General features: G+C 38.5%; 1 protein-coding gene across 11 annotated transcripts in view; it reads right to left on the reverse strand.

The window, feature by feature from the left end:
* Positions 1 to 6586: 6586 nt before the first annotated feature.
* Prrc2c (proline rich coiled-coil 2C) overlaps positions 6587 to 16528 on the reverse strand; it is a 78513-nt gene continuing 68571 nt past the window's right edge. For 4 of the 11 annotated variants that reach the window (XM_052737398.1, XM_052737400.1, XM_052737397.1 and 1 more), the window contains exons 27-35: positions 16337 to 16449; positions 15864 to 16000; positions 14880 to 15111; positions 14220 to 14342; positions 12729 to 12947; positions 11991 to 12094; positions 11521 to 11647; positions 10449 to 10685; positions 6587 to 8509 (exon numbers count right to left, since the gene is read on the reverse strand). In XM_052737398.1, the coding sequence (XP_052593358.1) occupies positions 8252 to 8509; positions 10449 to 10685; positions 11521 to 11647; positions 11991 to 12094; positions 12729 to 12947; positions 14220 to 14342; positions 14880 to 15111; positions 15864 to 16000; positions 16337 to 16449 (1550 nt within the window). In that variant the 3' untranslated portion in view covers positions 6587 to 8251. Of the gene's footprint in view, positions 8510 to 8946; positions 9000 to 10448; positions 10686 to 11520; positions 11648 to 11990; positions 12095 to 12728; positions 12948 to 14219; positions 14343 to 14879; positions 15112 to 15863; positions 16001 to 16336; positions 16450 to 16528 lie in introns of all 11 variants that reach the window. The other 7 variants (XM_052737401.1, XM_052737399.1, XM_052737406.1 and 4 more) reach the window with 5 other exon arrangements.

Below are 16528 nucleotides of genomic sequence, written 5' to 3' on the forward strand. Positions count from 1 at the left end.
GGAATGAAATCTGCAGATGGACGTGTTTCACTTTGCAGAATTTGGAAAATTGAAATATGTACACCATACCATCGATACTTATTCAGGATTTCAATGGGCAACTGCTTTGAGTTCTGAAAAAGCTGATTCTGTAATCACTCATTTGCTAGAAGTTATGGCCATCATGGGTATACCTGCACAAATAAAAACTGACAATGCTCCATCATGTGTCTCTGTTAAAATGAAACAGTTTTTTGCTTATTACAATATAAAGCATATTACAGGTATACCACATCATCCTATAGGTCAAGCAGTTATAGAAAGATCAAACAGAACTCTAAAGGATATGCTAAATAAACAAAAAGGGGTAACAAAACCCCCCAGAAATAGACTGTATAATGCTCTATTAACTTTGAATTTTCTCAATGCCAATGAGAAAGGAACAACAGCTGCAGAGAGACATTGGATAATAGAAAAAAACTACAGAATTAAATCAGCCTACATACTTTAAGGATATGCTGACCTCAGAATGGAAACCAGGATATGTGTTACATTGGGGATGAGGTTTGCTTTTGTTTCTACAGGAGAAGATAAGCTGTGGGTACCATCAAAATTGATAAAGGTTCAATTTGAATGAGAGACCTCTTAATTAGAGGAGGTGATAGTTCATCAACCAGCATGAACATCCAATTTAAACTAACTTATACCAGTAACACATGCCTTTTCATTTAATCAGATAATAACTTGCCAAAAAGGAACATCCCCAAAATTAGTCTTGGGGAAAGGTTTTTGTTTTTGTCTTTTAGGAGAATGAAGGTTAAGGAATCTGAAGAACACTGGACAAATGAGACAACTGAAGAAAAGGGACAAATCATCTATCCCAGGAAACAGAGTGAAATGGCATATGGGTATATCATCTAAAAAATTTTATAAGTCTTCTTAAATGTTTGTTTCTGCACTTCTCTAATGAAATTTAACACTATTGGTCTTCTAATAGTCCCAGTTCAATTAAAATTTAAAGCTGACTTTGGAGTTGGAGAATGGCTCTCTCCTTTAAACTCAAGCATGTTGTTAAAAGGAAAATGCAAACTCCCTGTATCATGCCAGAAGAAAAGAGCCATCTTCTGCTATGGGACAGGAGAAAAACCAAATTAATTAAGGGACTATTCTATTACTAATCTCAACTCTTTGATTCTATTCTGATTCTTTAAACTTTTCTTAAAGTATGAATTTTATATCAAAATTTACAAGATTAATATATATATATACATATATATATACATTTTATACTTTGTTAAGATATGAATGGTCATATAGAGTACTAACTAATTCTAGAAAAAAGGCTTCAATTAGCTGCATATATATGTCTTTGTGTTCGAGTCTCTTATCAGTTTTCTGCAGGAAATCACGGCCAGGCCTAACATCAACTGAAGTCTCCAGAAAGAAGATGGGGCCCCACAACAACAATAGTTCCACTTGGACAATAATAATATCACTAAGCTGACAAACATCATCTACAGATCAGCTTTGAACTACAAAGTGCTCAGAGCAATTTTGAGAGGGCTAGCTGAGATGATCCAGTCTCAAAGAGTACTTGAATAAGGACTTGAGATAAACCCTGAAGTTTGGCACTATACACAAACTGGGTAACGAAGGATATATTTACCTTTCCTAGAATTTGACAATTAACCTAAAATTTTTCTTTTCAGGATAAAGATACCTTCACCCATACCCAGCAGGAAGCAATTTTAAGAATACGACGCCCACTTTCCCAAAGAGGTGGTGTGGGGTGGGTGTTTTTTTGGTCTTTTAATCGGTTTTGGGTCTGGGATAATTTTCATTGTTTAGGGGGGGTTGGTTACAAGTTGTTGTCAAGGGTTAGGGAAAGGGCTAAGCAAAGGAGACTAGATTTAAGGTTCTTGTTTAAAAAGAAAAAAGAAAAGAAAAAGACAATTACTAGTTTTAAATACTTTACATTGGATTGTTTTATATTATATACAAATTATATATATTGAAATTGATATTGTTAGAAAATGCTATATGTATATTTCTAATTGTACTTATACCATTCATTTAACAAATAATGCAATTTTCTGATCCTTGAATGTTATTATTACCAACTATTAGGATATAAAGAAATGAAAGTTAGTAGTTAAACATTATAATAGAACTTGTAGTCATATTAGGTATGTTTTAAAAATTGAGCAGATATATTTTAGATAGACAGGTCATCTTCAAACCCTTCAGAAATCTACAGAATATGGCATTTAAAATGTTTTAATAACTTAGAAAAATTTTCTCTTTTGTTATGACTATAAGACATGTTGGCTCCTGGCAGTACCAATCTACTTCAAAGAAAATATGGGCATTGAAGAAACTGCATGTGGAGTTAACTTTCAATGTGGCAAAAGTTAGCCACTGGATAACAAAGTATCCTCGAATCAACTGCTGACAAACAGGACAGACAGGACATGAAACAAAGGACTACCGATTCTTGCCAAAACAAGTGTGGTTATGGCTTTATCAAAAGGCATCTTCTAAGGCCAGTACAATATGGCACCATCCCTGAAGTGGCCTTCGCAATCTGGAAAAGATACAGTGCCCTTTTCTTCGAAGGCAGCTGAACAGGCAGTGGGCCGATGGCTTCTGATGTGCAATGGAACAGCAGCTGAAAGTTATTCTTGAAGAGTAACTAAGCTCACGCCTCTCAATAGTAGACTGGCATTTAATAGAGGGATGTGAAGAAGAACGGGATGCTGAGATGAAGCCACATATACACAGCCAAGAAGAATGGACAGCTGAATTAAAAAAAAAAAAATCAACAATTTCCAGAATTTAAAATCCTGAATCATGACAAGACACTAGTGGAATTCAGGTATTTCTGGTACATGGACTGCTCTCACCCAATGTGAGCTCCAACTATTGACCTTGTGTACATCCTACTTCACAAATGAGTCTGTCAGATACGCTAAGCCTATAAGGATGAAGATGATGCCCCAACACTGTGGCGAAACCTCGGTGACTGTCTAGGCAGCTGGCTGTTTCTGTCAACTCACATTTTTTTGGAAGTTGCTTGCATGCACTTCCTGTTTTTATTTTTGTTAGGTAATATTATTTCCTTCTTGGGTCTTTGAGGGAGTTGAAGGTTAGTTAGTTATAGTTGAAGATTAAGTAGGATAGAAAGTGAATTAGATACATTTTGGACTTACCAAAATAGGATAATGGAATTATTTTCTCTGAATTTGTCAAATACAAATGGACTAGACACTGTTTAGGTATTTATTACTTGTATATATTGTATATAGTTATTGTACTTTTGTATATAGTTTTTCTTATGTTAGTTATAACCTTTTTCCTTTTTTCTTTTTATTAAAATAGAAAAGGGGAAATATGGTGATATTTTATTTGTACTGAAATGTGATTTTATTTGTATGTTAATAAATAAAGTTGCCTGGGGGTCAGAGTTATTAGCAAGCCATAGCGAAAGCTGGGCGTTGGTGGTGCACGCCTTTAATCCCAGCACTTGGTAGGCAGAACTAGGTAGCTCTCTGTGTGTTCAAGGATACAGCCAGCATGGAGACACACGCCTTTAATCTCAATACCAACCATAGATGACCTGGAGGTCTGTACAGACAGGCAGTGACAAGGCAGTCATGTGGTTGGGTTTACAACCAATGAGAAGACAGAACAGAAAGTCTTTATAAAGACAGACACACAGGAGGTAGGTCTCTTTCAGAGAGGTAGGACCACCGTGAGAGGAAGGGTAAGGTTTTTAGCTCTTAGCTCTGACCTCTTGGCTTTCTTCTTTGCTTTGGTTCTGTTGAATAAGATGGATACTTCTACAGATACTCACAGTAAGGACACTAAAATAGCTCAAGTATTTTTCGGATAAATTAGGAACTTAAGAAGAGGGAAAGTGAGGGGAAGTATATAGGATGAAAAATAGTGGAGAACAAGAAATACACAAATCAGTAACGAAACAGTATTTCTTCCTTGCCGAGATGGACAGATATGTTTCTTGTTTACTTGTTTGGGGGACAGAGAGAAAATCAATCATTTTTTGGCTGGATTCAAACTAATTAGAAAAGGGCTGTTTGGAGTGGTCCTTTTTTTTTTTTTTTTTTTTTTTTTTGTTTGTTTGTTTTTGAGACTGGGTTTCTCTGTGTAGCCTTGGCTGTCCTGGAACTCACTCTGTAGACCAGGCTGGCCTCCAACTCAGAGATCTGCCTGCCTCTGCTTCCAGAAACATGATGGGGTCTTAAGGTGAGGTAAGGCTCCATGTAAAGCTGGGAGAGCAGTTTCATGGAGAGGGATGGCGATGGAGGCGTGTACTACCCTGGCCTGGCTGGTCCTGCCTGTCATGACAGCACACAACCACAGCCCTTCACTGCTTCCCATATGCAAATTAGTATAGAACTCCCTTAAGCTGCTCCCACCAGCTGAGCCCACAGACCAAGTTGGATGACCCTTTTATAGAGAAGCATTCTGCCACCACCCACGTGGTTGGAAGAAATGTTAGCGAAATGGCTGTGCTTCTCACTGGTCATCTCTGGGGTATATGTGGAAAGCAGTCCAGACTGTGCTAGGACTGCAGAGACAGCACTGGCTTGTAGCATGAATCTTAAAAGTTCTTATTAATAAAGTCAAACCTGAGGCCAGTTATTGGGGTGAACACTGGAAGATCAGAGAGACAGAACAGACCACAGCTAACCTCACCTGGCCAACTTCTCAGCTGATCCTGTTTCCTCAGACTGACTGCCTCTGAGTCCTCATCCAGAATGAATCTCAGCTGAACTGCTGCTCGAAAGCCTGAATGCTTAACCATCCAAAAGCTTCTAGCTTCTGGTCTTCATGCCTTATATATCTTTCTGCCTTCTACCATCACTCCCTGGGATTAAAGGCGTGAGTCACCATGCTTGGCTGTATCCTTAAACAGATGGATTTCTGCCTCTGGAATGCTAGCATTAAAGGCGTGTGCTAACACTGCCTATCTTAATTATCTAGTGGCTTTTCTGTTCTCTGACCCCAGATAAGTTTATTAGAGTACACAATATTTTGGGGAACACAATACCACCACACTGGTTGATGGCCTAACCCTATCTGTCTCAGCCCATCTCTGGCATTGACTCAGCTCGTCTTGGCCCACTTCAGAGGTTGGGCTGCAATTCCCAAATGGATGTTGCTTCTGCAGTGCAAGCATATACATCTTCCATGACTTGTGACCAAGTTTGTTTCCAAGCTCGAAGTTGGTGCAGCTGATTGATATTCAGGAAGGCCACTCTCTTTAGTTGGAGTTAGAGTAGGGTGAGGCTTTGGAGTATACTGATACAAAAGTGAGGCTTCTGTCTGCTCTACTCCTAAAGGTAAAAGGTCTGTTAAATACAATGGACGACAGCACCAGTCTGCCCCCAAAGGGAAGTTGACACATAACTAGGTGAAAACCAAACACACACCAAAGATCTGTAAATTGTACTTACAAAAGGAGTTCTCAACCTTCCTAATGCCACGATCCTTTAAAGGCTGTTGTGGTGACTCCCAACCATAAAATGATTTGTTGCTACTTTATAACTACTTTTGCTACTTTTACGAACTGTATTGTAAATATGTCTTCGACAACCCATGAAAGGGTTGTTCAACCCAAAGGGGTCAAGACCCCACAGGTTGAGAACCACTGACTTACACAAATGTTAACACTTTCCATTGCAGACCTAGGCCAAAGTATCAGTGGTGTTTTATGCAACTGACTAGCACATACTGGTATGCAGACACAATGCAAGCTTTATGGAAATTAAACTTAGGGTAGGATGGAATATACAAAGTAGTGGTGACAGAAGTGACTTAATAAGAAAGCAAATATGTGATGTAGTGACTATAGCTCTTTGTCAGGGTTTCTAACCCTCTCACAGAAAACTATAGACCTGAAAGCTCAGCCAATGTCTGAGTATTTTAAGTGTGTAGGAACCACAATCTATCAATGACCCAGTGACTGGTTCTGCTAAAGCTCTGTCTAGAAGCCATGTGTCAAACATACAGGAATAAAGAGAATCTTTCAGAGCTTTGTCAAGTCAGGAAATAATGCTAATGACTGTGAATGTGCTAAAAAAAAAAAGTAATGAGAAACACGCAAATATTCAGGTCTACTTTTGGTCCTTCCACTTCTATCCAAGAATGGTAAAATGTTTTCTGTTTGGCATTTTAAACCATCAAGATCAATCTTAGAGTTCTCCTCATCTGACTCTCTAATTATAGGTTGTTTTTATTTTTCCTTGAGACAGGGCTTCTATGGTTCCTCTCTCCCCCTCCCTGCACAGGGTCTCACAGCCCAGGCTGGGCTTCAAACTTGCTACCTAGATGAGAATGACCTTTAACTCTTGGTCCTTCTCGTTTCATCTCCCAAAATCTTGATTATCCTGAGAACACAGGCTATAATTATTACCCTCCACAACAATACTGACTTTGACTGAATAAGCTTCAAAATTCTTGAAATTCATCCAAAATTTGGATGACAATATTTTTCCCACTAGAGTGTAAATGTATTCTTGGTTATGGTCTCTGGTACATTCACAAGCCTTGCTTCAGATTTTGGAACGGATTAGAAGCTGCACGATTAATTATTTAGAGAATACTTTATTAGTTTTTGTAATCAAACCCACGTAGATAAGACCTTACATATTTAATACAGTGCGTTACCCCTGTACAAATGGAAAAAAAATTAAGTTCAACATTTCTAGACCAATATGGCTGTTAATTTCTGTACAATGCCAACTCAACACGGTAAACTGGGATACTTTTTTCCAAAGTTGACAGCACAGCTAGTTTCCAAAAATTCAAATTATATATATGTATATATATATTTATATTTATATAAAAAGACCAATAATAGCAGTATGTTATGCATCAATAGCAGCAACAGCTTTTCCAGGTTCTGCAGTCACTTGAACAAAATTGTAGAGACATCCAGCACACTCCATTTAAAAAAAAAAGAAAGAAAGAAAGTAAAAAAAAACAAAACCCCAGAAAACAGCACAGTCCTGTTACTCTTGTGGTACCTGGCACCATTTTTTTTTTTTTAAATTAGTTTCTCAATCATCATCTGGAAAGAAAACATTCTGAGCAACATCATTAAAAACAGCTCTGATAAAGCACAGTCACTACTATGTATCATAAAGCAGGTACAAGCTATTTTACATTCACAGAGGTATGATACAGTACTGTCCTACACCTATAATACTAGAGAATACAATTGAAAAGGCATTATTTGAGACTTGATTCTACTTTTCCAGCAGAGGGCCCAAAGGATGGTATGACAAGCTCTGTAAAGAAACACACTCTTAGATAGGATTTCCTTTCACCTAGTGGCACAGTTCTAAGGATTCATTCTCTCATGAACATCAGCTAAAAAACCGTTATTAAAAAAATGAAAGAATACCCCTAAAACAAAATCTTTTAACCACTGGATTCATATGAAGATGACCTAGTGGAGACAAGCAAGACCTCACCTTACCAACACTTTATCAAATCTGTTATGCGTAAATGGTGAGACCTCCAAGGAAGGAAGGAGATGCCAAGTAGTGCTTCAAAGCTTCGGGCAACAATCAAAACACAGCATCATTTTAAACAGAAGCAGAAGCCAAATGTTGCTCACTTGAATATACTCAAGAATGCCGACATCAGTATTTAATCATCTGCTCACTCATCCAGGAAGAAGGGGAGATCAGTTACTACTGTACTTTATTGTGTTCAACCAAATCACCATGTTACAAAAATAACAAGCTGCCGTAATAAAAAATAAGGCTCCTCTATCCAGCACCAGTTAGCATCATTTTACTTTCAAGCCTAGAAATGCCACAGACACATCCAAAGAACACAAGGGAGCAAAAGAACCACAGCTGATCTATCAATGGGACCACCCAGTGCCCAACTGAACCATGGTGGTGTCATTTTCCTTCTATTTCTGGTGTTTCATTGAATCACAAAGCTCCTTCCTTGGGTCTAAACTGTATGCGCTTACGCATGTGTGGACACACTTGTATATAAACCGACTGAAGATGCATGTCAACCAAGCAGACCTTACACAGTAGGTGCAAGCCTGTAGAGCCTCCTTTTAACCGGAGTGGCAGCTCTGTCAGTGTAAATGCTCTATGCCCCTTGAGCATCTTCAAGCTCTACACAGGATAACGTCATAGACCATTCTACCGCCTGGCTGCTGGCATTATTTGACTTCGTTTTCCCTGCCCACCCATCCCCAATGCCCCAAAATAAACCAAAGCTTTTAAGATTTTGTTTCTTCAGTTTTGATCGCCTGAGGTTTGATTGGTCCAGTTCTAACAGGCTTGGTGGTTATGGTGGGTGCAGGAGGTGGCTTTTCTTCTACTTTTTCCTGACAGGCACCAGGAGGGTCCGTCAGTGTTTCGGGAGGTTTACTTGAATCACTGTCCACTTTCTGGGCTTTGCCTCCTATCTGTTTGCTCTGTTGCTGTTCAGAGAAGAACCGTTGCGTGGATTGAAGAACCTCTGCTCTCTGCTTTGCCTTAAAAAATAAGAAAAAAACTGAAAATGCTGCAACATCACCTAACATTACCAAAGCCTCTCAAATCAATCTCAGTTCAAATTTTTGTACCAATCACAAAAATCAGTTTTCCCTAAGTTGGTTTGGCCCCATTGATCTTTCAGTTTTAAATGCATAGGCTTCTTCCTATCTTTGAAAATATTCTATGTGATTTTTAAAAAAACTCCGGAAACAAGACCACCTCCCACCATCTTTCTAGCGTCTGCCCTCTTATAAACAATAAAATATACATTGCTGTTGGTTTGTATTTTTTAGAAGGGAACAGCTCACGGATACTTTATTCAGGGAGGCTGCTTGCAAATCTGAAAACATACATGTACTGTAACACTTAAAACTTCTAGTTATCAATATGTGGTCTACAATAAAATGAAAAGGAAGCACTTATATTGTGGCATTACCAACACCTAGGACCAAATGTCTTGTGGCTGAGTCCTCTTCCCACAGCTCTCTTCTGCAGGGGAAGAGCATCAGAAATTAGTAACTACAACTTCACTTGATCACTAAGTTCTGATAGCTCCTACCACATTCTGAGCTGGTAAATAATCTTAGTTTCATTGACTATGTGCCCCAAAGAAGATACTTAGGTTAATCTGTAAATTATAGTACTACAATATACACAATTAAAACCTAACTTTCTACCCTTCTTTCACATAACAAAAAGAAAATAACAACAACAACAAAACTCCTTCATGTTCTAAAGGTCACCTATACTATCTAAATAAAGATCTAGAAATTTAAGAAAGAAATTTATATTCTCCCATCCCACTATTATTATTAAGCTCTAATGCCATTTCTAACAGGAGAAATGTTTGAAAATCAAGTGGCAAGTAGCCCGGAGCAGAAGGCTACACAATCTGCAAAGCTTTTGGGGCTGGTACTTTAGTAGTAACAAACAGATGGAGCCCTAGGCAAGCCTAACAAAACTAAGTGATGTGTAACAAGACTTCTCCTAAAGGGGAGACTTTGAGGTGGATTACTCAGCATTAGAAACACAAAGGCTATCAGTCAATTAACTGAATTTTTTAATCAGCATTATCACAAACATGTTTCTAATTCAGAGTAAAGCATTACTGTGCACATTTCCCTGCTTGTAAGTAAGCGCTAATCTAGTCTAATCCATGTCATGATAAAGCAAGTAAAATCACTAAGATTCTTAGAGTCACCCCTAAAGTAATTACAGAAACAAACTCCAACTGGTTATACAGGCAGACGGGTAAGATTTATGCTGACAACTGTCCCCACACAGACTCCTAATGGCCTCAGCAAACCCATGTTTATTTGTGCCTTTCATCATGAAGGATCCCAAAGTGCTTTACTGAGTTCATTTATACTTATATTCTGGAATATAGCCACCTCAAGTGGCAGGCAAAAAAAGGACATAGAAAACAGTTTGAGATGAAAATTACTTAAATGACTTATGAAGAGATAAAAAAATCAAAGATAGCTAACATGTCTTACCCATTCCAGAGTTCACATAACCATGATTATGTATTACACTGGGTGGGGGAGGGGAGGTCAGGGAGGGAAGGGGAAAAAAGAAATAAAACGGGGTAACCTGTAATAAACAATCCATATCACTTTTTTAATACTTAAAAAATAGTGCATCTAAACTCAGATCTCCCTCACTTATTTCAAAAGCAATTCATCTGGATATAGTTTAAATGTTAATTTGATTCCTGACTACAGTGGCAAAGGGGGGGGATCATAAAAAGGAGGAAGGTAAGAATGGAAGGAAGAAAAAAACTGGGGTGTGTGTGTGGTGGTGCGAATAAAAGTAGTTAGCTTGGTTAAGTCTAATAAAGATAACGAATGCCTGGATACGTCGTTATGGGTCCAGAGGCATTTAAGACATGGTTCAGAGACAGACTGTTGCTCTGTTGGCTGTTAACACTGTACTAACCTTCATATCTTGTTCAGCCTTCAACGCAGCCTGGGCCTGATTACCTCTGACTCCAGATAGTGATCCACAAGGACCCCTGGCTACATGTGGCAAACGAGCATGGCTCATGAGGCCTGTGGTCAGCGGAGGAGGCATCTGACTGGCCAGTGCCATTGGTGGCCTCTGTACAGGCGCTGGGAAGGTGTTAGTATGTGGGGCTCTTACCAATGGAGGGACCAGGTTAGGCTGAGAGAGAATCTGAGTGAAAAAACAAAACATACAACATTGAACTGTTAAAAAAAAAAAAAAAGCCACCTAGACTAGGTTGGCTTATCCCAGAGTAAACCTGTGCCCACTCTGCCAGTCAGTTTTTGGATCGTGCCATTCCATTAATAAGGACAAAGAACATACAGGCCATGCTTATGAAGTTTAACAGAAAAATTAGGCAAAGCATGCTATGGCACTTCAGCTGCAAATTCTACAGGGGAGATAGAAAGGCTCCAAATAAGTAGGATCGTGGGATCTTTAAAGGGACAACTGCAGAAAAGCACACTTCTAAGCCAAACATGATCTGAAGGCAAAGTAATAGTAATTCAACAAATGTGTTTCTTAGGAACCAATTCTAGCCTATGAGTTATCAACCTTAGTCAGTTTTCAATATGATCAATAAGGGAAGAAGCAAACATACCCACCCACTTATTTAAAACATTCTGAAACTCTTACTGCAACCACAGATACCATAAAAACAAAAACCCACTTTAGGCCTGGAAAACTTAAGCACTGGGACCCTTCGCTGAAAATTAAAACTTCTTCAAAAAAAAAGGGAACAGGACTCAAACTTCAAGAGTTGTGTGGGGAATCTTGAGTATTTCTACTGTCTGCTTTAAAACTAAACAACTACTGCCTGTGTATTTCTAAACAATAGAAAGAATATATTTGAGTATCATACATCCACTGTTAAAACCAGACAAGTCTTCACTCAGAGGTGCACATCTTAACTGGTTCACCCATGTTATGATTATAAAACCACAACTTCAGTCAGATTAGCCACCACTTACAAGCACTACACTCACTCTCCCTCAGAGCTGCCTACCTGGGGTGTAAACTGTGCAGGAAATGGTTGAGTCATCCTCACTGTGGCAGGGGCTGACTGGAACTGCTTCTGATAAACAATGCTGCTCATTTTGCTAGACTGGCTGTTTGGACTTGTCGAAGTAGCCCTTGGAAAAGAAGTCACTGGTTAGTAGAATAGTGCCAAGTAAATAATGCTGTTAGATTTTCAAAGACATTTTCTTTTGTGTTTCCATCACATTTAGTTGTTAATTAAAAAACAAAAAAATCCCATGGTAGTGCTACTAAGAGAAGCAAAGGTGAGAAAGAGTTCTTATACTTGTATTAAAAGGATGTTCTTAAAATACAGTGTTAACATCTTAGAAAAAAACTAATAAAATGTCTTAATCACTTCTGCTTAACATAAGACTGATAATACATTAAGTGTTAAACAATTGAATTTTTTTCATTATTTTTCAATTTCCTAAGCAAATTTAAATGCCAATTCCTTACCGGAATGGACTAGATGTTGGTGTGGTGCTTCGGCCACCAATTGGAGGTGTCCCTGGTTTGATATCAATGCCACTCCCAAAGGCTTTTAGTTCCATTTCAGACATCTGAGAAAAAAACACAAAATAAAGTTAACATTCCTTTAATTCTGTGCTTAATGTCCTATATATGATGGTTAAACTATAGAATCCTATAGTTGGTTTCAAATTTCATAGTCACTGGGTCAAGCAGACTTTTATAATTAAGTGAGAGATTATGTAATACTAAAGTTTCTATAAAAACCCTCTGAACTGTTATTAGACAAAAGCAGGGAGTGTAAAAAAAGTAGCAAATAATAATGTAAGAAAAACTAGCACACATGCATGTGAGGTTTTCTGTGGGGTTGTAAAAATTGATGTTTTATTTATATTATACCTTACTTATGTATTTATTTAGTGAGTGCACACTTCTTCACCACGAACATGGAGGTCAGGACATTTTGTGGGTTATCAGGTCTCTCCTTCCACCATACGGGTCCCTGGGATTGAACTGAGGTCTTAGGCCTTGGCAGCAGGTGACTTTACCCAATGGGCCATCTTAAAGCTGTTTTAAAGTTGTATCTGTTTTATTGTGTGTGAGCACACGCATATGTTTGTGTGACTGTCATGTGTACAGCATTTTATCTTCACGGACAACACTAACAGAACATACACACCTCTCATTTCTAAGCACCATCAGCAGTAAGCCCTTCTGTACACTAACCTTTCCTGTGGCTGCCATCATGCTATGCTGTGTTCCAGCAGGGATTAAGCCTCTGAAAGGCTGGCTGACTTGTGCAGGGCGGCTCAGGCTTGGGGCCTGTGCTTGTGGTGTTGTGTGCTGTAACTGGGGCTGAAGTGTCTGAGGCAAAGCAATCAGAGGCTGTCCTGTAGATCCAAAATTAGTCAAGGAGAGCTGAGATGCTGGTAAAGGTACTGTAACCTAGAAAAAGAAGCAAAGAGAAAACTGTAATCATTTGCTTATGATTACTGTGTATATATATCTACATGTATACACACAGAGATCTTCAAAGACTTTTAAAATTAACAATGTAAGAATATTTTCATCAAATATCCATCAAATCTTTAGGTAAGTATCACTATTTTCTTTTTCCTCTTTAAGACAAGATCTCACTATGTAATCCTGGCTGACCTTGAACTCACAGAGATCTGCTTGCCTCTGTCCCTAACTATCTCTCTTCTTGTACAGCGGTCTAATGACAATATATAGCCATATGCTGCGTAACAACAGGGACGGGTCTTGAGAAATGTGCTGTCTGGTGATTTCATTACCATATGAACATCAAGATTACAGTTCTGTATATGTTAACTGTAGTGGAGAAACTATATTCAATGAAATGATGACTAACTTTGAAGATACTCATAGTGCATGTCAAATATACAAAATAGAATCCAAGCAGCAAAAGTTCCCTCCACCAATACTGCCATATTATTTGCAAGTCTGGTCAAAATGAGTGTTCTTAACAAAAACTTTCTATTTTTCATACAAACAACCTTTTTTTTTTTTTGAGAGAGTTTCTCTGAATAGTTTTGTGCCTTTCCTAGAACTCACTCTGTAGCTGAGGCTGGCTTTGAACTCACAGAGATCCACCTGCCTCTGCCTCCCTAGTGCTGGGACTAAGGGCGTGTGCCATCACAGCCTGGCACATACAAACAACTTTTACTTGTCAATAAAATATTATGAACTGTCATTCCTATCAATGGCAAGCCAAAGCAAAGGATTAATGACTTGCCCTTCTCTAGCCTTCTACCATGTATAATAATGTCAGAAGAGAACATTCATTTTCCATTGGAAATCTAACTGCATCCGTACATTTAAGGTGCTGTCTTTACTGTCACTCTTTGCTATAGCACCAAAGTTATTAACTTGTTTAGAGTTTTTTTTTCTTCGAACACTAATGGGCATGTCACATTATATTCTTGAAAAAATGGTTTTCAAACTTTCATATTCATGGATTCTTATAAGCTGTATCATGGAAACTCAGCTTTAAAAAGAAGTGAAACTAGAATGAATTAGAGGTGGAGGTACAGTAGTGAAGAGCTGGCTGTTATAGGACTGAAGGAGGCACCTTTTGCTTTCAATGGAGCTAATGGAATCCCCAGAACACCACTTCCTCTATCTTGGTTCTATATAAATATCCAAAGAATAACAAAAGCAATACAAAGAATAATATAGAAAATTGAGGAAATTTACCATGCCATAGTTTACCTGCTGGAGAGCACTTGGTGATTGGGCAGTGTTATAGAAATTTGTCTGACCAGGCTGCTGTACTTGTCCAGAATAAAGATTTGAGGCCTGGGTAAGATTTGCTCTTGCCTAGAAAAATTTACAAGAAAACAGAAGAAAAACTAAGAAGGAAGTTCCCATGCAATCTGTATCAATATGATCATTTTAAAAGGGAAGATCGCTGGGCGGTGGTGGCGCACGCCTTTAATCCCAGCACTCGGGAGGCAGAGGCAGGCGGATCTCTGTGAGTTCGAGGCCAGCCTGGTCTCCAAAGCGAGTTCCAGGAAAGGCGCAAAGCTACACAGAGAAACCCTGTCTCGAAAAACCAAAAAAAAAAAAAAAAAAAAAGGGAAGATCTTAGCCAGGTGTGGTGGTGCACGCCTTCAATCCCAGTGCTTGGGAGATAGAGACAGTTTGAGTTTGAGGCCAGCCTGGTATACAAAGTGAGTTTCAGGATGGCCAGAGATACAGAGAGAGAAAAACCCTGTCTCAAAAAACCAAAACAACAACAACAAAAATCTTTTTTTCTTTGTAAATTACTATGTGCTTAAAAGAATCTGGATAAAAAAACAAAAAACAAAATCAAAACCCAACAAGAACACCCTGAGTAAGCAAGCACTCCTTTACCTGAAGAAGATGTGTATCAATCAGCTGAGAACTTCCTAGTCCTGACGCCTGCCCCAGTTGATGCTCATACAGTATAGGGATAGGCTGAGTATTTGAAGTCTGCTGAAAGGCAAGGCCCGATTGTGCTTTGGCAAGTTCCTGGTGCTGGACAGTTGGGAAGTTGTGGATAGCCGTACCAGAAAGGACCACAGAAGGCTGGGAAAGACTGCTTTGCATAAAGGCCGGCTGCGATCTATGTAAATATTAAGGAATAGAAGGTTATGTTATACATTAATTTTATTTAGAATCTGAAAATCTTAAGAACAAGTATCTCAAATGACCAAGTACTCTAATTAGTAATGAGGTAGAGAAGGCAATGTCTATGGCCACTTTCTTCAAGACTACAGTCCAGCATGCAACAGAGCTCTATATGCAAAAGTTCTGAGCTCCACATGCAAAAGCCTGCTCTTAGCAACAACAGTTTACATTTTACCTCCTAATTATGATAATGATTCAAGTTTTACATGTTCATTACAAAACTGAGAGCCAAACCTAGTTTTCTCTTTGATGTGTGTGTGTGACACACACCCACATCCACCCACAACACCCCTTCATCTGTCTTAAGACAAGTATGGAAGAAAACAAAGCTTCTTGTTTTGTTGTTTTGAGACAAGATCTCACTCTATGGCCTAGGCTGGTCTTGAACTTGCAGTGATTCTTCTGCCTCTGTCTCCGAAGTGCTGGGACTCTTAAGTGTGAGTCACCTTAAGTCCTCTAATCAAGATGGCTGCCCACAGGTTATAAAAATCCTATCTGAACCATGAACAAAACAGAAAACAAGGCCTAGCTGAAATCACCAAAGACAGGCTTGTAACATATAATGAACATGCTTAATTGTTTAGTTTATAACATGGTACCCTAGGGTTTGGGGAAACAGAGTTAGCACTAGATACCACATAATCTGCAATTATAATATTAAAAATATCAACTTTTAATGCAATTTACCTATATGGTTGAATTGAAGAACTGAATAATTCCTGAGCCTGGGAAACAGCAGGTCCAGCCCCCAAACTCAGCTGGGCTTGATGCTGCCCTTGCAGTGGGGCATAAATAGGAATTGGAATCTGCTGAACTGATGTTGGCTGCAATGAAAAAAAAAAAAAAAAAAAAAACCAACAAAAAAACCAGTGCATATATAGGTATGAGCTTCATACATACAAATCACAAGACTGAGAAAATAAAAACAAAAATCCAGACATAAAAATAAAAGATTTATAGTATATATCAGCTCCCTTTTAACACTAATTTTCTTTTTAATCTATGACTTACTGCATAATGGTAACTATGAAGCTTTGGTAATTTGGGGAATTAAATTTTTTCCCAAGTTTTGCTAATAGCCTATCCACAAGACAATTCAAGGTGGATTTTTTTTTTTTTTTAAAACTAAGAATCCAAGAGAAGTGTCAAAGAATGTTTACCTGAGAGAGGCCTGGTTGGAAACCTTGCTGCTGAGCCAGGGAAGGTGGAGCCAATCGTGCATGCTGGGTATTGAATAGATGACTTGTGTCCATATAAAAGGCTGGAATTTGAGCTATAGACCATCAGGAAAAATAAACAGTATTGTCTAAATTTCATAATTTTCAAAGTAGTAAACCAAATTGCTTACAGCA

Source organism: Peromyscus californicus, unplaced genomic scaffold, assembly GCF_007827085.1.
Source record: "Peromyscus californicus insignis strain IS unplaced genomic scaffold, ASM782708v3 Scaffold_14__1_contigs__length_90479793_seg_2, whole genome shotgun sequence".
NCBI classification, from domain to species: domain Eukaryota; kingdom Metazoa; phylum Chordata; class Mammalia; order Rodentia; family Cricetidae; genus Peromyscus; species Peromyscus californicus.